At 52.3% G+C, this 24,129-nt stretch overlaps 1 protein-coding gene across 5 annotated transcripts in view; it reads left to right on the top strand.

The window, feature by feature from the left end:
- Nucleotides 1-1,017: 1,017 nt before the first annotated feature.
- Nucleotides 1,018-24,129, top strand: part of RIMS3 (regulating synaptic membrane exocytosis 3) — a 42,486-nt gene continuing 19,374 nt past the window's right edge. For 3 of the 5 annotated variants that reach the window (XM_086381362.1, XM_086381351.1, XM_086381342.1), the window contains exons 1-4: nt 1,024-1,320; nt 17,706-17,877; nt 22,725-22,893; nt 23,259-23,506. In XM_086381362.1, coding sequence (XP_086237488.1) covers nt 23,290-23,506 — 217 coding nt within the window. In that variant the 5' untranslated portion in view covers nt 1,024-1,320; nt 17,706-17,877; nt 22,725-22,893; nt 23,259-23,289. Of the gene's footprint in view, nt 1,321-17,705; nt 17,878-22,724; nt 22,894-23,258; nt 23,507-24,129 lie in introns of those variants that run through there. The other 2 variants (XM_086381336.1, XM_086381372.1) reach the window with 2 other exon arrangements.

Here is a 24,129-nt window from a genome sequence, read left to right as displayed (position 1 = left end):
CCCAGTCACATTGTAATCCATGCCCTCAGCAGGGAGACTACTTGCTTTGCCTGCCTTCAGGGAACAGTTAGGAAGGCAAACCGTAATAATACTGGCGCCTCTGTAAGTCAGTGAATTTAGAACACTGGAGCCCAAAAGTGGAATTGACCAGCTGAGCAATGTTAGGCACAGGAAGATGGGACAGGCACGACTCTAGGAGAGACTATATACAGTGTCCTTGAGTCCTAGTGCTCAGGGAGCCCACTTGGAAGCTCCAGTTAGGCAGAGGGCAAAGTCGTAGGGCAGGGTTTTTCAGCTTTGGCATTAGTGACATTTAAGGTGTCCCGTGCCTTGGTAGATGTCTTGCAGCAACCTTCATTTCTTCTCACTAGATGCCAGTAGCAATCTCAGATGTGAAAACCAAAGATGTCTCCAGACACTCTGGAACTGGGGGAGCAGAATTACCCTAAGTTGTAAACCACTGCTCTAGAAGAAGAGGGGAGCGGAGGGTCTCAGGGCAGGACACTACTCTCTTACCCTCTGTCTGAAACGGACATCGTAAAGTCTTTTTATTCATAGCAGGCACTTGGGCAAGCCTTCTCTCCTCTCTGGGCTTCAGGTTTTGCATCTGTAAACTGGATTTGAAGTTTGTAGATCATTTCCCCCTTCTCTCATCATCTGACATTCGTGGATCTGGTCCACGGTGTGACAGGGGTATCGTGGTGCCAGTAAGGTCCTGGGAGATCCCCAGAGAGAAGGAAGATGAGAAAGAACAGAAAGACGTAGAGGTGGGGGCGCGGGGAGACAAGCATTAGCAGGAGCGTTCCGGAGAAAGTAGAGGCTTGGAGTGTCCTCTGACCCCGCCCCTTCGAGGCCTTATTAGCGTAGTCGCCCCCAACCAGGCAAACCGAGACTCTCCAGATTCCCTTAGGCCCCGCCCACCAACATAGGCCCTGCCCCGCCGGCCCCGCCCCTTCCAATGGCCCGCCCGCCCGAGGCCCCGCCCCCATCAGGCCCCGCCTCCCTCTTTGCCTCCCGCCAGCCGGGGCTTGGGCTTTGCACCCGGCGGCGGCTGAGAACCGTGGCGGCTGCGGAGCCGGCAGCGCAGGCGGGCGGAGCGGAGGTGTCCGGCCCGGTGGCGGGCGATGCCCCCGTGAGCCTCTCTCGCCGCCCCTCCCCGCCCCGCGCCCCTACCCCTCGGAGTCCGCCGCGCGCCTGGGACCGGGCCGCGCCTACCGCCGGGTCCGCGGGGCGGGGTCCCGGGGCAGCACCTGCCCCGCCTTGCGGAGTCGCCTGGGCCAGCCGAGACCCCTCCCTGTCTGGACCCTGGCCCCACCTCCGGTAAGTCGATAGGCCTTGCTTGCCTAGGAATGGATGTGGGGAGGGGATGACGGAGGTCCAGGGGACCACGGGGCGGGGGAAGGGTCTCTGATGGTGAGGCGCCACGTAGGGACTTAAGTGTTCAGGGTCTAGGGCGGAGGTTTCAGGGAGGATGACAGTGGGTGTGATGACTCGGGTAGGGGCTAAGGTTTGAGAAGGGAACATTAGGTGTTGGAGAAGCCCGGAAAATGGAGTAGAGGGCCCCAGAGTCTTGAGTTCTTTGCTGATGCTCGGAGCACCTGGGCCCCTGCTCCTCAACAGCATTGCCTCCCATGGCATTTTGGAAAGTGCTTAAAATCTATCCTGGAAAGGGAGCTGGCAGGCAGCCTGCCTTTCTTTTTGCTGCCTGTGCCTGGTTGAGAAGCTGGCCACTCTTTCCTCCAATGAGACATCACGGTGGTGCCCAGAGGACCCCCCACCCCCACCCCATATAAAGAAAAGGGGTAATGCCCACTCCAGCCCTAGGGTGGGGAGAGGGGACTCCTGGGAAGCCAGGAAAGGCAGTTGGTTAATCCATGGTGGGGAATCCAGGGTTCAAGGAGGCTTGGCAAGACCCTTGGTGCACAAACTGGGCATCCTCTCATTCAAGAGGAGGGTGTTTTCACCTCCTGGCCCCAGGATGCCTGGACTCATGCCCATATCACCTTCTCTGGACAACCCATCCTGAGAAGGAGGTTTCTTCCCAGTACCCTGGGCCTGGAAACCCAGGGAAGGCCCATAGCCCCCATGGTCCTGGTTGGGGAGAGCAATGCCTTACCAAGGCCAGAGAACAGGGGTGCTGGCTGCCCTTCCACCTGGGGGCTCTCTGGATGTGGCCCTGTGCGGCTGGGGAGCCTGGATGAAGATCACTGTCCAATTCCAGTCCCAGGGGTGTGGTCTGGATGGAGAGAGGAAGGCTGCCACCCCTTTGGTCCAGTCTTCTGCTCATGGTAACTTAAGTCTGGGGTCCTTGAATTTGGGGCCTGAAGTGGTGGGGCAAGGGCCTTTCTGGACCAGGCCTGGTCACCAAGGGGTTAACTAACCAGCCCCACCGTTGCTGCCAGCCACCAATTAGTCTGTCATCAGGCAGCTGCCAACTATCCCTGGGGACATGTGGGCAGCCTAATGGGGCATTCTCTTGTGGAGGTGAGGCGGGGGGAAGGGGTCTGTGAAACCTGTGCGTAGCCCAAGCTCTGCGCCCTTTGGAGCCTGTTTAGGGCTCACAGACCCCTTCCCCGCCCTCTGTCCCGCTGCCTGGCTTAGAGACCTCCAGCCCTGGGGTTCCATACCTACCCGACCCTCTGCAGGGAATGAAGCCCAGAGTCAGGCAAACTTGGCTTCCAACCCAGGCTCTGCCACTTTCTGACTATGCGCTACTGAGGAAATCACTTCTCCTCTCTGAGCCTCCTTCAATAAAACATACCCACCTTCTAGATCTGCTGGGAGGAGAAAATGAAATGGTGGATTTGAGCTGCTTAGCACAGAGGCTGGCACTCAGGGGAGCTCAGTAGGTAACTGCTGAACTCCTGAGCAAGCCCAGGGCCAAGGACCTGACGGGACAGGCAGATAGGAGCCCAGGGCTGAGGACTCAGCAGGGACCAAGATCCCATCCCTTGGGGCGTGAGGTCTCAGTGGACCAGGCACTGTCTCTGCCTGAACTCTCCTCTTTCCCTCCCTCCTTGCCCACAGACACTTCTGGTTCTCTGTACATAATTGGATTTTACTGTGCGGAGCCCAGGGCTGAGCTGCTCCTTTCTGGGCGTGCCCTGTCCCTAACCAGGTGCTAAGCTCTGTGGGGTCTGTCAGGGGTCTGGGTGATGCCTGCAGCTGCAACAGCAGCTGGCCCTTTAAGGAGGGAAGAAAACAATTATCTGGCCTGGGCATTGCATCAGCTGGAGGCTGGAGGGTCCCTGGGGAGGAGGGGCCAGGCTGGTGGTTGATTTCATTAGTGCCATGTGAGAACTCTCACCCAGGTCTATCCCACTCCCAGGCTGCAGCCTTGTCTGCCCTGGGCAGCAGCCGAAACCCAGCCCCACTGACTCCCCCACCCCAGGAGCACCACCTTGGAAGACTTTGTATACACCCAAGACATGTAGGGGGAGGTAGGGAAGTGTCTCCCACACTGGCCTTTTTGCTGACTTGGGGTGCAAGAATGCTTCCTTGCTGACAGTTAGGGGTGTCTCCCCTTCTACTGTTTGGCTGACCTGGGGCGTGATTCTCCCCCACTGGCATCTTGTTAACTCAGGGGAGGGATGCCTTCTGCACTGGCTTCTCACTGACAGTGGAGCTGTCTCCTGCCCTGGTGTTTTGCTGACCTGACAAAGGAGCTATGCTGCCCGGGCTGTGTGTGAACTGAGGCCACGAGTTAGAAACAGTCGCTCTCTGGTTGGAGGTGAGCTGCCTGGGAACAGTGAGTCACAGAGGCAGAGAGGACTCCAGGTTCTTGGGCACCAGAGAGACCTGGGTTCAGGACCCACATCCTCCACTTCAGCTTCTGTTACACTTCAGGATTCAGACGTCTCTGGAAAATAGGAATCATTTACACCTATACTGCCCCACCCCATCTAGAAGATGCTTGGTGGATTCAGTACAACTGGATGAACAGCCCGTAGCCCAGGACTGAGGGACGGAAGGTGCAGGCTATGTGATGATTCTCTTGCCTTTGTAAATTTGGGCTCCTCACACCTTGAGTTCAGGAAGCCTGGACAAGAAAAAGAGGGTTGGGGAGGCGTGGGGGGAAGGGGAGAAAGAGCACAGGGCTCTTCTGCATCTGTCGCAGGATACCTGATGCTCTCAGCTCTGTGTGTCAGGCAGCTCCTGCCTCCATGGGGTGGGCATTCTAGCCGGGAGACGGCCCAGAGCAGGTAATAACACATGTGACATGTGTTGGAAAAAAAGAGATGCAGGGAGGCTAGCATGACAAGGAGTCGAGGAGGCAGAGGAGGAGGGAACTGGGTGTGCTAAAGCTTTGATGTTGCGGAAACAGGCCTGGCATGGTGGGGAGGGCAGCAGAGGGAAGGAGGGGGAGCAAGGGGGCAGGAGTCAGCACAGTCAGGCCAGACCTCCTGGTCTGTCTAGCAGGACACTAAAGACTTGGGAATTATCCTGAAGCCAATGGCAGCCTCCAAAGATTCTGAAGCAGAAAGGGCAAGGGCTGATTTCCAGAGCATGCGGGCTGGGGTCTGTGGCCCTCAGGCAGCGCCTTCTCGGGGGTGACCTTCTGCCCTCTCATACCCCTTCCCTGCGCAGCAGCCTGGGTGCCCAGGGGGCAGGTTGTTTATGTGACTCATTCCGGGGGGAAGGAGGCCAGTCCCAGTCCCTTCAGCTCCCTCTCTCTGGGCCTTGTTGACGAAGTTTATCTCTTGGGCCCATGTTCTCCCAACCTCCCTGGGGAACCAGAGCATAAGAGGCAGGGCTTTGGCACCAGGCAGGCATATATTCACATCCCAGCTCTGCAGTTCGTGGGGGTGGGAAACCTCTGGCAAGGCACACCTGTCTCTGATCTGCAGTATCCTCGGCTATGTTGATGTTATGTATTCATAGGAAGGATAAAATGAAATTCCAGATGGAAATCACAAAACCCTATTGCTATGTCAGTTGGCATTTTAACTCTCTTGCGTTGAGGCTGACCCCGAATCCAGGCCAGGCCCTGGGCTGGCAGAGGGTGGGGGCAGGGCTGGATTCACCAGTCTGTGGTTGCACAGAGCAACCCGTGCTTGGAAGAACCCTGCACTTCATTTAATGTTTGGCTGTCACCATCTTGCAATTCTTAATAATTTTGAACAAGGGGGCTTGCTTTTTCATTTAGCACTGGGCCCTGCGTATTATATGGCCCCACAAACTAGGTTGGAATAGGAAGAGGCAGGGAGCAATGCAGACTGCAAAGAGTCCCCAAATGGAGGAGGTGTGAGGTGGAGGGCATGACTAACTGTCCCAAGGTGGGTGGGATGTTAATAATAGTAACATTTATTTAGTGCTTACTGTGTGCTAGGTTCTCTGCTAAGCACTTGACATCTTCATCTTCAAACATCCCTATGGAATAGGTAGGAAGATTATTGCCCTTGTATAGATGGTGAGAGTTAGAGTCAGTTTCTTGGCCAAAGTCACACAGCCATCAAGTGACAGATCTGGGGTTCCAACCCCGGGTTGTCAGATGGGAGAGCACATGCCTGGACCAGGGAGGTCTTCCCCAGGATGAGCCGGGTCTGCAGGGTAACTTGGAGTTTGCCGAGAAGGAAGGAGGTGTGTGGGGAAGGGAGGGCTGTCTCAGCCGGGAAGTGCCTGTGCCTAGAAGTGATACTTGGCTAGGAGAGATGGAACTGAAGCCAGATGCCTCCCAGGGTTGAGAGGTGGCCTTTGGATTTCACAGTTCTGATTTTCCAAGCTCAGAGCTTCTGGTCCCTCTGCTCCCGGGCCCTGCTGTGACCACGATTCCTCATAACTGTCCTGTACCGCCCACTCTCCCCCGACTCCCGCGTAATCTCCTTGACTTGACTTTAATCTCTTCTGGGCTCAAGACCTGTATGACTACTTCATGGACCACATTTAGATGTCTCACCATCAGTCTCAGGTGGAAACTCAGGCCCCAGCTCCGCCTGCTGGCACCTGCTCTGCCTCGTGTCCCCAGCTCGTCTCTGCCACCACCAGCCACCCACTTGCTCAAGCTGGAGAGCTGGAAGTCCTCCTGGACACCTCCCTCTCCTTCACCCCCACATTCCACAGCCAGTCCTTAGCAAGTGCTGTTGGTTCTCCTGACTCCCTCCCCATTCCGTCATCTTTCTCTCTGTCCACTGCCTGGCTCCAGCCCAGCCTCGCCTCAGCTCTCAACCTGGACCACAGTGACGGCCTCCTAAACCGGTCTCCTGATGTTTCTGTTCTTGCCCGGCTTCATTTCATGTTTCACACTATAGTCAGAGTGATCTTCGAAAGATAAATGTTTGATTGTGTCATTTCCCTGCTTAAGACCCTTCCAAGATTTCTTGGAATAAAAGCCGGACTGACGTAGTCTGCAAGGCCCTGTGGGATCTGGTCCTCGCCTACCTTTTTGCATCGTCTGTACCATTCGCCCTCTCCCTCGGCTGTTGTCCCCACATTCTGGAATACCCTCCCCCTCCTTATCTATCTCCTTCAGATACCAGCTTGAACATAATTTCTGCTGAGAAGCCTAAACCAGAAACTAAACATCAGCCCCCTCCATAGGACCCTGTACTTCTTCACAACATCACACCTGACCTGCTTTTCTTCGTCCCTCTTTCTCGCTAGACTATGGACTCTGTGGGATCAGGAATCTAGTTTTGCCTGGTCCTTGCGCATAGTAGGTAAACAGTGAGCTGTTCTATGAATGAAAGGATTAGATGAATCATTGCTGCAGCATCCTAACTGGCCTCTCTGCCTCCAGGCTTGATTTCTCCAGGCCTTTCTCTGTCCAACCCGAGAGCGATCTTCCCAAAACACAGAACTGACCCTGTCACCCACTGCTACTTAAAATACTTCAATAGCTCCCCATTGAGGGCAGGAAGTGCCTTGGCTTTTTAGCATGGAATTCAAAGCCCTTTATGATCTGTACCCCCTCCAGCCTCGTCTCCCCTCTTACCCCCTCCCCACACTTTGAACTCCTGGTCCTCTAACACATCCGGCTGTTCTGTGCCTCTGTGCCTCTGCCCTTGTAGTTCCCTCTGCCCAGAACGCCTCCCCACCTCTGCTTTGTCTCCCTGGAGAACATCCTTCATTCTTCAAAATCAAGCTTAGCTGCCTCTTTTGCTGTGAAGCCTCCCAGGAACCCTCCCGGCCGTTCCTGAGCCAAGTCCCCCACCCCCACCCCCACCTCAGTCATATCTGCACAGAGTCCACATCTTTTCTTCCTTGTCTCCTGTGAAACTGAGCTCTTCCGGTGCAGGCATAGTGATTGTTCATCTTTGTGCCTCTGGATTCCAGCTTCTCCCCTGTCCTTAATTAGGTCTTTGCTTATATACAGAAACCCACTCAAACCAGCCTCAGTAATAAAGAAGGGTTTCTTATGAGGACGCAAGGGGTTCCTGGGAACTGAGGAGTAGGAAAATCATTAGCTTCTAGAAGGTGAGACCTGTTGGCCAAGAGAAATTGAAGCAACTGATTTCTGTACCTTGTTGACTGCCTTCACCCTTCTCTGTCCACCTACTGGGTTTGCTCTGCTTTTCCAGACATGGGGGCCACCTATAGTTCCTGTATTTCATCCCTCAGTTCCAGCTACATTCAGAGATAGAACCCAGGGCTTGGCAGATCCAAGTCCAGACTCCCAGGAGAGGATCTGATTGGCTCTGGGGAGGTCAGGTGCCCACCTTGGTCCAATCAACTGCAGCCTGCTGGGAAGGATCACAAAGTCAGACATGCAGACACGGCTCTTGTTTGTCAGTTATCTGGGCAAGTACTTCAAGAGACATCTGCTATAACCCTTACAGTGCCATGTGGGCCTGGCCTCAGCCTTCTATCTGGTAGTACCTGGAGAAAACAGACCTAGCATTTTGACTGTAAGGGGAGTCTTTTCCTGGGGCAGCGGCAGTACCCAGGGCAGGAACTGAAGAACCTGTCAAATGTCATTCAGAGGCCTGAACAGACAGTTAGAGAGGTGAGACCCTGATTTTCTCACCTCTCTTTAGAGTAGAGAGAGAGGCTTGAGAAGGGCGTGAGCAGTCAGGACAGTTCTCTCTGCCAGAATCGTATTCATCTCCTAGAACTCAACTCATTTCCTCCCCTCAGTGAAGCACCATGCATGCCTTTATTTCTCCCCATCAGGCACTCTTTACCTGTATTATTTCTAGTCTTATACTTTCCTAGTAATAAGCAGTTTTTGAGCACTTACTCTGTACCAGGCTCTATACACATGCATTATTATTATTTAAATTTGTAAAAAAATTATTTTGGCTGTGCTGGGTCTTTGTTGCTGTTCGGGCTTTTCTCTAGTTGCAGCGAGTTGGAACTACTCTCTGGTTGCAGTGCTTGGGCTTCTCATTGCCGTGGCTTCTCTTATTGTGGGTCATGGGCTGTAGGGTGCAGGGGCTTCAGTAGCTGGGGCGTGTGGCTCAGTAGCTGAGGTTCCTGGGCTCTAGAGCACAGACGTATAGTGGCACATGGACATAGTCGCTCTTCGGCATGTGGAATCAAACTCCCTAGTGTCTCCTGCCTTGAGATTCTTTACCACTGAGCCACCAAGGAAGCCCCACATGTATTATTTCATTTAATCCTCACACCCTATAAGATAGGTACTATTATTATTCACATTTTATTTTTTTTTAAGTATTTATGTAGCTGATTCGGGTCTTTGTTGTGGCATGCAGGATCTTCTGTCTTTGTTGCATCATTTGGGATCTTTGGTTGCGGCCTGTGGAATCTAGTTCCCTGACCAGAATCAAACCCAGACCCCCTGAAACTGGGAGCACAGAGTCTTAGCCATGGACCACCAGGAAAGTCTCTGTTATCCCTATTTTAAAGACAAGGAAACTGAGGTTCAGAGAAGTGACATTTACAGGCTAGGGACAGACAGCAGTGTGTGACTCCCAAGGAACAGTTCTTAACCTTAGCTCCTTACTCACTTGCCCCTTTGCCTTTCAGGATCGTTTGGGCCTCACAGGCAGACACCAGGTTGCTGTGCCTGCTCCCTACTGCCCAGCGTGGGGCCAGCCCAGAGGGGTGGAAGGATGCAGGCAGGGTAGAAAAAGCATCTGCCTAGGAGCTGAGGGGCTCCTCTGTGTGGACCTACTCCATATAGCTGTGTGGCTCTGGGAGTCTTTTAACCTTTCAGAACCTCATTTTCTCATTCAGAAATGGGCATGGTCATCCCTGCCGTGAGGCTTGTATTAGATAGTAGGTGTAAGAACAATTCGTAAATAGGAGAGAACCTAGCAATTTTTAAGGATTGTTATTACCAGAATGGAATGTGGCAACAGGGCGCCAGCTGGCCTCTGTGCCATCCAAGCTCCTGCAGGCGGCAGGCAGGCCTAGAGCTTCCTTCCCAACATGGGCCTGCTACCATCAGAGAGAACTGAGATGACTTTCAGTGGCTCACGGACGTGTTACTGCCCGCCCTTGGCTCGCATACTGAGAAAATTGGTTCCCCTTTCAACCCTATGAAGTCCACGGTTGTCCCATAGAGAAAGTGCCTTGGTGATGTGTCTTTAACAACTTTCCAACACCTGCTGCCCTCCCCTTTAAACAGAGATATTGGGGATTTCCTGGCAGTCCAAAGGTTAGGACTCGGCCCTTTCCCTGAAGGGATCTGGGTTCGATCCCTGGCTGGGGAACCAAGATCCCGCAAACTATGTGGCATAGTAAAAAAAACAAACAAAAAAACCCTGCAGAGATCTTGACTGGCAGCTCTGTGTAGCTAAATTTTAATAATATATCTTTGTTTTCACTGTACTTATTTTACTGTGATTTTCTATTTATTAAAATTGATATTGGCTTTCCATATAGAGTAGTCATGCAAAATTTCTATTTAAAATAAATGCATTTAAGTTAATAGTGTCGATTTCAAGAAAATAAATAATGAGCCATACGGGGGTATGGAGATTTGGCATAAATCACTGAGGGACACACAGTGTTATGTAGACAGTGCAAGACTGGGAAGTTGTCCAGAGACATCAAGTATGTGGACCTGGATAATCTTTAAGCTCCCTTCCATCTGCCTGGAGAATTTGGGAGTGTCTTGTACTGTGCCAGCCTACTCCCTTCTCACACCGTGCCCTGGCATGGAGTGCTTTCAGAGAATCCTGCCATGATTGTCATGTAGATAGAAGAACGTGGGCCACTGTCCTCCACCTTGCTTGAGAGGGGGACTCTTGGAGTTAGGGGGACTCTTGGAGTTGGGGTGTCTGGATGGGTGTCCCTCACCTCTGAGCAGGACTTGGGAAACTGCTGTGGGGAGCAGGAGCTGCAGACTCCACAGTCCGCCCGATCTCCATGCACAAGACAGGCCTCAAGTCCTCCCAGAGGGCTGGAGTCCCAGACAGCGCTGAGTCCACGGATGAGGGTGAGGCTGTCCCCAAAGCTTAGGGCCCAGCCACAGCAAAGCCAGGAGGCTTTGGGGTCTCAAAGGCCCTGTTCTGCTTGCTGTCCCCTTTCCCACCTCTTTGTGCCGCTGAACTCCTGTCCCTGGGGATTGGACAGTGACCTTGAAGGGCCCCTCAGAGGACACAGAGGATGTATCCTTAGGGCTCAAGACCAGGGCCAGGTGGGCAGGAGGGAAGGCCTGCCTGCCCCTCCCCATTCCTGTGCTCTCAGTGGGAGGGCAGGCCTGGGCTCCAGGAGGGTGGGGGGCCTGGGTAGTATGGGGCTGTGCTTGTGCATCCACAGCAAATGTCGAAGGGTCTCTGTGAAGGCATATACTGTGTGAGTGTGTTTGAGAGAGAGAGTTTGTAATATATGTGTGCATGGTGAATGGACCTCTGAGTGGTAGTCTGAGGGTCTGTGTGGGGAGGCTCTGTGCGTTGTGTGAGTGCGTGTGAATGGCAGGGTGTCTTCTGTGTGATGTGCTTGTGGGTCTGTGGTGAATGTGTCTGTGTGTACTGTGTCTGTGAGGCATCTGGTGTGTGTGTGTGTGTGTGCTGTGTGTCTAGGTTGCTTGCATGCTGGGTGTGGTGTGTGTCTGTTTTGTGTATGTCCTAATCTTTGTAGAGTGTGTGTCTGGCTGTGTGGTGTGTCTGAGTGGCTGCGTGCAAGCATGTGGCATGCACTTGGGGCTTTGTGCCTCAGACAGGGTGCGGGGCCGGGGTTGCGGGGCGGGGAGGCAGAGGGCTTTGAGGGCGGTGTCTGTCTGGGCTGGGGCAGCGAGGATTGCTGGTTTCCCTGAGAGGGTCCCTAGGGCAGGAGGCGGGCGCAGGCGGCGCCTTCCGGCTCAGAGCGGGTCTGGTAACCGGAGCCCCTTACTCCATGAAATATTGATCCGACCTAGCCGTGGCCCTGACCAAATAGGGCCAGGCGAGCAGGGAGTGCGCGGTGGGGGTGGTGGGTGGGGGTGGGAGTGGCGGCGCTGTCCGTGGTGCTGCCGCGTCCCTGGCGGGGGCGTCAGCTCTCAGGCTAAAGCGGGGATGGGAGAGGGAGAGATTTCTCTATTCACCCACATCCTTAGTGGGGCTTCTGCTTCTGAGGCTGAGCTAGTCTGTCCCTATCACCTGTCAGTTCCACCACCCCTTCTAGGAAGGGAGGGCAGGGACCAAATGAATATTTGGGGGGATCCAGTATCCCCCAGGGCTAAGGTTTGCCTGGGACAGTCTTAAGTTGCTGTGGTGTGATTGTTAGTAGCGTCTCTGCTCACTCTTAGAGAGAGTCCTAATTGGATGATAAATTGTGCTGCCCAGCAATAGACTTTGCTCCAAAGACCTCTTCCCCCAGTTGTCTGCTGTGGCCCTGGGCATTCGGTAGTTGGTGGATGTGCAGGTGCTGTGGGTTGGGAATACTGTCTTTCTTTTGCATGGGCTGAGCCAGAATAAGGGCTTGGGAGCCCCAGGCCCCTTGGCAACGTGCTGCAATCCAGACCTTCCCCAGGGAATCCAGCTCCCTTCTCCACTAGTCCAAATTCTGCTTTCCATTCAAGCTGTGCTCTTGCTCTGGGCTTCCTTTGCCCTCCTGCATCCTGAGCTACGCAGGCCTCTCCTTGGTCTCCATGTCAGGGTGTGGTCAGGTCTTCAGATTGGTCATCCTTGTACTCGTGACATTTTCTCTGAGTTCTCCTACCCTGACTTGCTGACTTTCCCTCCTTTGGTGGATTTTGTTTTCCTCCTCCCCCTAACTGTGGGCATTACCTCTCACTCTTTCCTCACCCTCCTCTGAGCATTCTCCTTCCTTTCCACACCCCACTTTTCCCTCTGGGGTACACACCCAAATCCTTCCCAACCACTCTGATCTCCTGAACTCCAGGGTATCTGCTTACCTGCCCAACACCTCCATGGGGGAATTGCAAAATTATCTCAGACTCATCATATCCAAAATGGGCATTCATGTTTCCTTTAAGCCAGCTTTCCCCTCCAGGACCACATGCTCTGCTGGTGGCACCTGTCAGCCCCCACCCTTCCTGTAAATCATGTTGGATTCTGTTTTTTTTCCCTTCCCCCAACTTTGTCCCATCACCAACTCCAGGCAGTCCCCTGAGCCCTTCCACGACTCCTGCACCCCTTTTCTCTTTCCACCAGCACTGTCTGAAGCAGTGCAGCCCTTCTTATGTGCCTCCTGACTGCTCTTCCAGCCATCAGGCTTTCTTCTGATTCTGTCCTGTGTCCGATTGATCTCTGTAAAATGTTACATCTAAGCCATGTCAGATTTCACTCCCTGCAGGATTAAAGCCAAACTTCTCAGCCCTGCATTCAGAGCCCTTTCTGGGCTGTCCCAGCCTACGTTCCCAGCCCTCTCTTCCGCAGCTGCACCCACCTCCTGCTTCAACTGCACTGCTCTGTTCACCAGCCTCTGAACATACCATTCCTCCTCTAGTCCTTCCCAGCTAGTTTCCACCTCTTTCTTCTCCAAATTGTACCTATCTCTTGAGGTGTTCTGCAGTGAATTGATCCATGATGCCTGCTCTGGTCTTCCCATCCTAAAGAGTTCACTCTTTCTGCAGAGCAGCCAGGGTATTTTTATCTTTACCTCTTGGTGCTTTGGATGGTCCTCCAACTAACTTTGTGGTATCACCTGAGAGCTTGTTTGAAATGCAAAAACTCAAGCTCCACCTTTCTGTGACCCCTGGAATGAGAATCTGTGTTTCAACCTGATTCCCAGGTTATTTCTGTGCACATTAAAGCTTGCGGAGCTCTGGACCAGTGTGTCCACTGAGGGCAGCATCTTGCTTCTGTTTGGGAGTGGCCTTCAGCTCCAGGGTGTTTTCTAGTGGGATGCTTAAGGACCAAGTCTCGCAGCCCCTGTCAGGCAATAGCAGCCACATCTGGCCACGAGCTATGAGAAGGATTGAGTGATGGAGATGGCCAGGAAGCATGTGCACTCTGCCTGGATGTTTTCCCCTGAAATCTATGCCCTGCAAGGCCCCAGAGCTCAAGCTGTAAATCTGACTCCAGAAGGCACTCCTGTGACATGAGAAGAAACCAATTAATCAATAAAAAGACAGTTATCAAGAGAGCAGAACTTTTCCCTGTTCACAACACACACACTGGTGGAAATGTCTGTTATTTTAATGTATGTTTTGAAACGAAAAATATGTATTTTCACTTTTTCTTTATGAGAGCATTAATACGGTTTCTAAAGTAGTAACTCTAGAAAACACAATATGTCATATGAAGAAAATAAAAATGACTCACAATTCTACTATCCAGCTATAAATACTATTTTTTAAGTTAATGCTAATTTTAGGTCACCATGCATTCATTCAACAAATATTTACAGAGTCCTACTGTGTGCCAGGCACTGGGGGATTCTGGATGCAAAAGATGGCATGGTTTCTCTTTCTCAGCAACACACAGCTGGGGCGGGGGGTGGGGGTGGCAGGCATGGTGTGGGAGGCAGGCACTGATCAAGATAAGACAAGCAGTGTATTCATTTCCTAGGACCAGCTGTAACAAAGTACCACAGAGCAGGTGGCCTAAAACAACAGAAATTTATTGTGTCACAGTTCTGGAGGCTGGAAATCTAAAACCAAGGTGTCAGCAGGGTTGGTTCCTTCCAAGGGAGGCTGTCCCATGGCTCCCTCCTGGCTTCTGGTGGCAGCTGGCAATGCTTAGTATTCCTTGGCTTGTTGCTCTGTCTCCCTAGTCTCTGCCTTCATCATTACAGGGATTCTTTCTGTGGTATATCTGTGTCTTCCCGTAGCCGTAGTCTTATAAGTCCTTCTGGATTAGGGACCCACCCTCCTTCAGGATGACCTCAGTTTGGCTAACCACATCTGCCATCTGCAGCAACTCTATTTCCAACAAGGTCTGAGGTACCAGGGGTTAGGGCTTTAAACTTAGCTTTTTTTTAGAGGGTGGGGGGAAACAGAATTCAATCCATAACAGGCAAAGACAGTATAGGGTCTGGGGTAGCATGCCAGGGAGTCTAACCTTGTCTGGAAAGACTCTCCCAGGATGTGACATCCAGTCAGGGGCTGAGCACTGAGTGGGGCTGAGCCAGCAGAGGTGGTGTGACAGACCGATCCCAGGTCGCCAGAACACAAGGGTGGGGACAGGCTGGAGAAGAGCATTCTAGGCTGACAGGAGGCAAAGTGGTACTTTTGAGGAATAAAAAGAATGCCAGTGTGGCTGGAATACTGAGGAAGGGCAAGAGTCCAAGAGGACCTGGGTCACTTCTCCTGTCGGCCTTGTGAGGGGTTTTCACTTTCTCCTGAAGGAAATGGAGCCGCGGGAGGCTGTCATGCAGGAGTGATTCATCCTACCTTGTGAGCTGTCTCCTCACAAGACTAAGCTGTCTGGAGCCGAGTTGTTCCTCTGTGAACCCAGTTCTGAGGGCAGATGTGTGGCCATGTCCTCAGGAGCCCCCTGGCTGAGAGAAGATACAAGGCAGCCCCGTCTGAGGAAGGGAGACCTGGCTGTGCCCCCAGCAGCTTAGCCCAAGTAGGCAAGCCCAGCCTTTCCCTCAGGAACCTTGTCCTGAACAGACCAGGCTTGCTCAGCTCTCGGTCTGTTTCACCTTGGAGTCTTTGGAGTCTGGAGGACTACACGTTGAGTCCAGACACCCAACCCCTTGCCCTGCTGTGAGGACTGTGTCTGAGAATGGGTCCAGGGCAAGTGTGTGAACCATATGGGCCCCTGAGGCCAGAAGCCCTGAGGCTGGAGGATACCTGAGTCTTGCAGGGGCCGGGTGCTTAGCGCCCTGCTCTCCCCAGACGATGTCTTGCTGTGGCCTTTGTATCAGGACGCAGACTCAGGTCCTCCTTTACCACACCCTCAGAGGCCACACCTTTACTGCGTGTGATGGGAGAGGGCCCCCGGCCCAAAGCTGCTTGTCCCTCCTTGTCTGGGCTAGGTGGGCCAAGCTGGGTGGAGGAGAAGTGGGTCAGCTCTGTAGCCATGGTGACAGCAGCTGCTCCCTGCCAGCCTTCTCAACTCCTTGCCACAAACCTCATGATGAGATCCTTTGTCCGGCCTGTGGGGATGGGGGCCAGGAGGGTGAGATTGGGGTCCAGAGTGTGTATGAATGTGTATGTATGTGTGTGTGTGCAGGCTCACACAAGCGCCTGCTCAGAGCTAGTGTGCATGCCTGGCCAAGGGAACCCATAGATCCAGGTAGGACACTTCCTACTTCCCTGCCCACTGAAGGGATGAGGTTCATCCTGCCTCTCTGAGCTGGGCAGGAGCCAGGGGAAGGGTGTGTGTGTGTGTGTGTGCCGGTGGCTGTCAGTGTGGCTGCTTTGGTGTGGATGAGTATCTTAGGGGTGTGTGTGTGTGTGTGTGCATGTCTGTGTACACAGGTGATTGTGTCTTTAAATGAATATGATTTATATGGGTCTGTATGATGTGTAGTCACACATTTGAAATTCTGTGCCCTGTGTCTCTCCCTGTTATGCTTAGTGTGTGTGCAAACCTGGTTTGGAGCAGATAAAAGTCATGTAATCAGGAGAGGAGCTGGCAGAGTGCTCCCCACTCAGGCTGGTGTCCTCCTGGGCCCAGCTCACCCTCCCCAACCATGCACCAGCTCTGTCACCCACCTTTCTCACCTTGATGGGGGAAAGTGAAGGCTAGAAATGAGGGACCCCCCACTTCTGCAGATACAAGTTAAAAAAAAATCTGTTTTACATCATGAACTGGTTCTCATTAGTTGGTAAGGCTGTACTGTGTTAAGAGGGATTCTGAGGTTAAGTCTGGCTTCTGACATGGGCACAGATTGGCCTGTGTGGTGTGGTGGGCAAGCCCTAGTGCTGGATCAAGGTTGAGGCAGGGGCCTTAAACCCAGCATCCAGCATCCGTTGAGGGGCCAGGAGCTGAGATGCTGGCAGGGAAGATCACAGCATCACATGCTAGCTCCCACATCAGCTGAGAAGTGCAGGGACCTAGGTCTCACATTTATGCTGGACTCTGGGTGGAAGCACCCCGGGTTGCAATGGGAGGTGATCCTGTTGGTCTCGGAGCCTTCCCATGAAGTGGTTGTACCTGGTGTGCAATCCAGACTAATAAGCACCAACACCTATGGAGTCCTTTACTGTTTACAAAGGCACGTTATGCAAAGTAATCATATGAGGGCCCAACTGAGCATGTAGCATGTACCAGTCCTTATTTTAGCAATACTTATATTTCATCTAAGAATCCTAAAGCAGGCATTATTATCTGCACTTCAGAGATGAGGATCTGTAGGCTCAGGGAAATTGCCCTGCGTCATACAGCTTGTAAGTGACAGATCTAGGTTTTGAACTAAGTCTGCCTCCAAAGCCTGTGCTCTTTTTTTTTTTTTTGGCTGCACAGCATTGCAGCATGTGGGAATCTTAGCTCTCTGACCAGGGATTGAATCCACTTCCCCTGACAGTGGAAGCACAGAGTCTTAACCACTGGACCGCCAGGCAAAGCCTGCGCATTTAATCGCTGTGTTGAGACTTCCCTGGTAGCTCAGTGGTACCCACCTGCCAACACGGGAGACATGGGTTCCATCCCTGGTCTGGGAAGATCTCACATGCTGCCGACCCACTGAGCCCCTGCACCACAACTATTGAGCCTGTGCTCAAGAGCCTGGGAACCACAACTGCTGAAGCCCGAGCACCCTAGAGCCTGTGCTCTGCAAGAGAAGCCACCGCCATGAGAGAGTAGCCCCTGCTTGCTCCAACTAGAGAAAAGCCTGTGCAGCAACTGAGACCCAGCACAGCCAAAAAATAGATAAGTATACGTATATAAGAACTTTGCTTAAAAAAAGAAAATCACTGTACTTTCTTGCTCATTAACTCATCTGGTCTCCAGTCCAGCCCAGAGAGCTGGGCTGGGTCCAGGTGGCCAGTAAACTTCATTTTATAGAAGAGGAGATGGAGGTTCAGAGAAGCTGAATGACCCGCTCAGGGTCATACACTGCGGGCTGGAGCTGGGAGTCGGGCCCCTGCCCTCCAACACCCTCTCCCCAGTACACACTCCTGAATGCTGGTTGTGTCACAGAGCATCTGGGGAGGGACACAGACCCCATCAGTCAGGGGAAAGACAGGGAGAATAGGATCTAGAACTCGTTAGCACTTGGACCTGGAGGAGTCCCTTGGCATTAGCACCAGCAGTTTAGCACTGAGGTCCCTAAAAGGCAGGTTCGGGGACCCAGGAGTTTGGACAGTTTTAAAGGAGGAAATAGCATCAAAGAGTTTGAATGATTGGCTCAAGTGCACACAACTATCTCCAAAGCCTATCTTTTTTACCCCACAGGCTACTGGAAGCCCTGGAGGACAGGTGTCCTCTCCAGCCCTTCCTCAAAGCTCTCCTTTTTTCTTCCAGACTCTCATCACATCACCTCCTCCTGGAAGCTACTTTGACTGTCTTCACCTCCTTTCTTGAAAACTGGTGTCTCAGAAGTTAACAGAAGACTTGCGTTAATGCCCTAGGGGTGTGCTGTTGGGAGGGGCACGCCCCCTGTGATGGAAACACCACACTCAGAGTCATCAGTTCGGTGAGTCGGGGTTTTCTCTAAGGTGAGAGGGGAGGAGGAAACACCTGACAGGTGGTACAGGACCTGGGAGTTAGGAGTCTTGGGTTAGAGCTCTGGTTTTGTTGACAGCTTTCTCTGTGACCCTGGGTGTGTGTCTCCTTCCCCTTCTGAGCCTTTATTTCCTCTTCTGCAAAATGAAAGGCTTGGGTTGGAATAGGGAGGCAAATCAGTTTGACCTCATAAGCTGGTTCTCATCAATTGGTGATGCAGCACTGTGTTAAGAAGAATTCTGAAGTTAACTATGGCCCTAGTGAGAAGGAGAGATGGATTAGTGATGTCTAGGGAGGGTGGTAAGAGCCTTAGTCACTTGCCATTCCTTCCAGACTAACAGTCCACCACTCTGTGACAGATTCCTTGGTATTTTCTGTTGAAAGAGTGAGTAGGTAGTTTCATCTTGGGCTTTTGGGTAGCCTTACTGACACTCACGGGCTTCCCTGGTGGCTCAAATGGTAAAGAATCTGCCTGCAATGTGGGAGATGCGGGTTTGATCCCTGGGTCAGGAAGATTCCCTGGAAAAGGAAATGTCTATCCACTCCAGTATTCTTGCCTAGAGAATTCCATGGACAGGGGAGCCTGGTGGGCTACAGTCCATGGGGTTGCAAAGAGTCGGACATGACTGAGAGACTAACACTTTCTTCTTTCACTTTCACTGATGCTCAGAGAAGGTTTATTTCTTGGTTAGACACGTGGTCCAAAGGAGCAAGGGGCCCAGGGTGGCCAGGCAGAAACTTGAGTTCTGCTTTTGTCAGGATTCAGGGGAGGGTGTGGGGAGCCTTTAGGGTACTGAGACCCCAGGGCAGAGGTCAAACATTGAAGGCTGGAAAGAAAACACTCCTTCCTTGGGGAGCTTGGAAGGTATCTGCTGGCATGGAGCTTGGCAGGTACGGGGGACAGTGGGAAGGGACCCCTGAAGGGGATGTCCAAGCTGTCACCACAGAGGCTTCAGCAGGGGGAACTTAAGAGTGATTCTTCCATGACCTGGCAAGATCATGGGACGGTTTCCTTCCATCAGGAACCATGACCTGGGTTGGAAAAGGGACAGTCCTGCTTGGAGGCAGGGCATTGTTGCAGTGACTTTTGCAGACATTCCTTTAGCCGTCTCTTAGGACCACCAATATGTGAAATGCTGTGTGTCGGCCCCTCTCCATTCTGCTCCCATCTCCACCTGCTGCCCTGTTCCTACCCCTGTGCTCTGATGACTTGGGGGCTGCTGTGAGCAGCACTGCCTCCCTCATAGAGGCCAGGTGGTTGGCTGTGACTGGTTCTCCATCTTGTCCATCTTGAGCTAGACTGGCTGCCCAAGAAGCAACCGGAGCTCTGATTCTGAGCCTGCTGCTGCCTTGCGTGTGGAAAGGACTCAAAAGTCAGACTTTATCTGACCCTTTCGGTTTACACACAGATGAGGAACCCAGGCCCAGAGAAAGTCACACAAAGAATCTGTATATACATTATCATCTAGCCTCCTGATTCTGAACTCTCCCCAGCTGCCCTGCTCTGCACTTGGGACCAGAGGTCAGGCCCTGAGACCCTGGGCCCTCCTAAACATTCAACAGCTCTCCCGGGCAGTTAAAGATGAGAACGCAGCTGTGGATGGTGCAGAGTCCTGGATGTCAAACCATCTGCTTGTCAGTTCCATTCATTATTCATGAGGAAACACGAGCCCCTGGGTTGGCAGGGTCAAGAATTTTGTCCCTTACCCTCTTTCCTTCTCTTCCCCTGTGGCACCCAGGAAGCACTTGCTTCTCCACCCATGTTCTGAGTGGTGTCTCTGCTGCCCCTCAGATGCTCATTGCCAACCTGGGAACCTGGGCCAGAGCAGGTTTTCGGATCACAGATACTTTGCCTGCGGTTTTCTCAGCCTGGAGATCCAGGACAAACCTGTGTAGGAGGGCTGGGCTCTCCTCTTTGGGTGAGCTCTGGGGAGGAAAGGGCAGGGGCTGCTGAGCGTATCTGTCTCTTTGTGAGAACAAGAGACCCAGAACAGGAGTCCAGGCCTGGCTGCTGCTTAGCTGAGTTGGATGGGCGAGGCCTTCAGTTCTCTGAGACTCATTTTTCTTATCTGTGACATGGAGATAACTGTGCATGTAACAGAAATACCCTAAGGAGTAAATTAGGTTTATGTTGTAGCCAATTCAAAGTATCAGATAAGCCCTTTCCCACCGTCCACCAGAAGACCACACAGATACCAAACAAACATACAGACTGGGCACTAGGATTGGAAACTAAAGAGGTCATCATAGACCCAAGTCCAGGGGGACTTTCCATTAGCTGCAAGGTTGATGGGGGATGGATGAAGAAATACAATCCGAGACTCTGCAGACTTCACAGGGCCAGCGAGTACAGGCCAGACAGCCACAAAGAAGGCAAGACGCGGCTTTGACTCATCCCTGCTGTCAGCCCTCATTCGCCAGGCCGGCAGGAGCCGTGCTGACCAGGAGCGCAGGCAGCCACACTCAGCTGTCTGGGCCTATCTTGCTATCCGCCTGGAGTGATGCCTTCCCTTTCTGTGTCCTTTTGAAAAATCAGATTCCCTCGGGATGACGGGACCCTGGAAGCGGGATGCCGCCCGGGGGAAAGTGCTGGGGGCCAGAACCGAACTGGGAAGGGCCAGGTGCAGAGCCCACCTGCAGCTGTCCCTTCTGAACTCTGCCCAGGCCTCGGACTTCGAGGTCGACAGCAGGAGATCCCACATCCGCGCTAAACAGAACCCTGGGTGCCTGCAGTCCTGCTTCCAGCGTAGTTCCTTTGCCCCGTGCTCTCTCCTAGCTCTCATCAGAACTGCCGCTAAACACAGAGCTGCATAGCTAGTTGCTCACTGTCTGTCTTCTCCCCCGAGCTGGAGGCTCTGGCAGGGCAGGATGCATTTGGCCTGGCTCATCACTGCATCGTTGGACCTCAGTGTAGGCCCAGGAGTTTTAGGGGCTTACTTTTTTCTTAATTTTATTCTCCGAGAAAAGATATTTTTCTAAAGTATATTATTAAATAAAATGATGACCCTTAGCATGAATATGAGTAATAGATCAAACTTGGGGTCACTTGTGATGACCATTTTGTAATGTATAGAACCATCAAATCACTATGTTCTGTCCCAGGATCTAAGATAGTGCTGTAGCCCTTTATGGTTCCATGTGAAAAAATGAATAGATAAAAATTTTAAATTACTTTGGTTATTTTAGGACATTATCTTGCCAATTTCTACAAGAAGCCCTGTTAGAATATTGATTGGGATCGCACTGAAACTATAGGTCAGTTTAGGGATAGCTGACTATTTTGAGGGGGGGGATAGTTTTTAAAATTTAAGTATAGTCGATGTACAGTATTATATGTTATAGGTATACAATATAATAATTGACAATTTTGAAAAGTAATACTCCATTTGGGCTTCCCTGGTAGTTAAGACTGCAAAGAATCTGTGTGAAATGCAGGAGACCCAGGTTCAATCCCTGGGGTGGGAAGATCCCCTGGAGAAGGGAATGGCAACCCACTCCAATATATAGTTACTATGAGTGAAGTTGCTCAGTCGTGTCCGACCCTTTGCGACCCCATGGACTGTAGCCTACCAGGCTCCTCTGTCCATGGAATTTTCAAGGCAAGAGTACTGGAGTGGGTTGCCATTTCCTTCTCCAGGGTATCTTCCCAACCCAGGGATCTAACCCAGGTCTCTTGCATAGCAGGCAGATGCTTTACCATCTGAGCCACCAGGGAAGCCCAAAGAAAAACATCAAGATGTCATGGTGGTTGTTGTTTAGTTGCTAAGTTGTGTCTGACTGTTTCGCGACCCCATGGACTGTAGCCCACCAGGCTCATCTGCCCATGGAATTCTCCAGATAAGAATACTGGAGTGGGTTGCATTTCCCTCTCCAGGGGGTTTTTCCCAACACAGGGATCGAACCTGCCTCCCCTGCTTGGCAGGTGGATTCTTTACCACTGAGCCATCAGGGAAACCCAGTTACTATGAATTGTTGGCTACATTCCCTTTGAATATGTGTTGAATGCAGCATTAGAGAGTAAATTTGTCAACTTTGGAAAGGAATTTGGCAATGTATTCCGAGAATCAGAAATATGTTTATGCTGTCAGTGTTAGGTAGGATGCTTCTTGATGTAACAGAGAACCCGATTCAAGCTGGCTTAAGCAATGGAAAGCACACTGTCTCACATAACTGGAAAGCCAGAGAAGCCAGGTTCCGGGGTGGTGTCTCTGTGCCATGCCACCCTCAGCATCACTGGCTTCATCCTAGGCTGGGCTGTCTCTCAGGGAGAGGCCTTGAGGAAGGGAAAAGAGAGACACACAGAAGAAGCACCTACCCCTCATGTAAGCCTGGAATCCAAATCTTCCCCTTAAGTCAGATTCAACCAACTTAGTCATATGCCCACCCTTGGGCCAGTAAGGGTAACCAAGGTGAATGCCGCTCACTGATTGTTTTAAACAGATCAAGATCTGCCTCTGAAACAAAGGATGGGGTGGATAAAACTAGTACGCTGCCAGGAAGCAGGAAGGGAGATGCTACCAGCGGCATTCACACTCAATAGCCCAGTCACTTCGTTTCCCGGAGTTGATCCTAAGGAAATAAGCAGATAAAAATCAGTGTACAAAGATCCTTATTGCAGTGGTGTTTAAAAGACAGGAGAGAAAGGGAAAGGGAGAGAGATGAGAAAGTTGGACTTGGATGAGTTGTTATTTTTTTAAATGTGTAGAAAAGAGACTGGGAGGAAATAGGTTAAAATGCCTATCGCGGCTGCCTCCCAGTCATGCAGTTAAGGGTGATTTTTCCTGCTTCTTTACGCTTTTCTGTCCCACTCCCTTCAAGCAGGAGGACCCCTTCGGCAGTCTGCCCGGCTAGAGCCACATTTGTTCTCTCTGCTCTCATTACTGGCTGTGAAAACAACAGTCACACCTGCTGAATATTTATGCTTTGCCTGACACGGTTCCAGGCACTTTCATCTGCGCTAATTTAATCCTTCCAACAATCCTATGAGGTAAGTGCTTCCGTTTCTCATTTTGCTGAGGTGTTCACTGAAACCCCGAGATGTGTGGTCACGAGGTCACACAGCTAGTATGTAGAGGCCCTTGGAATTCAAAAGTGGGTCACGTGACTGCACAGCCTCCACCTTCCCTGCCAAACCACGTCGCTTGTCAGGGCAGCCACACGCTGATAGGAACAATCCCACTGATGGAGCCAGATTCTGTGCACACCCTTTACACGGACTTGTTCATTTAACCCTCGTGACCTCAGAGAGGCTGAGTGCCTTGCCCAAGGTCACACAGCTAGGAAGGGCTGGGGCCGAGGTCGAGTGGCCCGGGGTCTGATGCATGACCCTTTCTCCCTCTCCCTCCCCGACAGGGTTGCCTGAGGTCCTGCCGCCCCGTGGACCATGTTTAACGGGGAGTCAGGTCCAGCCTCGGCTGCGGCCTCCAGGAATGTGGTGCGGAGCTCCAGCATCAGTGGGGAGATCTGTGGGTCCCAGCAGGCTGGGGACGGCACCGGGACCAGCACTGCCAAGAAGCGACGCAGCAGCCTCGGGGCCAAGATGGTGGCCATCGTGGGCCTGACCCAGTGGAGCAAGGGCACGCTCCAGCTCCCCCAGGCTGGTGAGGCCGTGGGCACCCCACGCTGGGGGAGGGGCACCTCGCTTTGCGGTCACAGGGCGCCCGGGGACTGTCCTCATGGCTGTACACTCCCACCCCCACAAACACCTAAGGTCGCACTACCGTACACCAGGTGGTGTTCTGGGTCCAGTCTGTGTCCTGACTCGTGACTCCTCGTGTAACTCTCCGAGACAGGTACTGAAGCACAGAGAAGGGAAGCAAGATGCCCTCATCTGCACAGCTAGGAGGTGGTGGAGCCTGCATTCAAACCCCAGCATCAGGCTTCTGAGCTCACGCTCCCAACCTTTATACTCTGCCGCCTCTCTACCCAGACTCACCCGCTAATCAGCAATTAGGCATTATATAGCCATCGTGTTCCTAACACCGTGCTCTGACACTTCACGGACACATCCAGGAGGTGCAGTCTCACCTGGAATGTCTGAGTTTCTTAAGTACAAGTAGCCGCACACGTATGTTGCAATCCACAAGAGAGACACACACATACAAAGACACGTGCCCTGCATAGTCACATGACTAGCACGCTCGGTTGCTCATAAAAGCTACCCCCACTGCCAGGAGAACACAAGACATTCGTTGACACTAAGCACGGTCACAGTAAAACCAGT

The sequence above is a fragment of the Bos grunniens genome, chromosome 3, assembly GCF_055505025.1.
Source record: "Bos grunniens cultivar Pamir isolate PY7600 chromosome 3, Bosgru_T2T1.0, whole genome shotgun sequence".
Lineage (NCBI taxonomy): Eukaryota > Metazoa > Chordata > Mammalia > Artiodactyla > Bovidae > Bos > Bos grunniens.
Note: the sequence above shows the minus strand (reverse complement) of the source record. Positions and strands in the feature narration are given on the sequence as shown.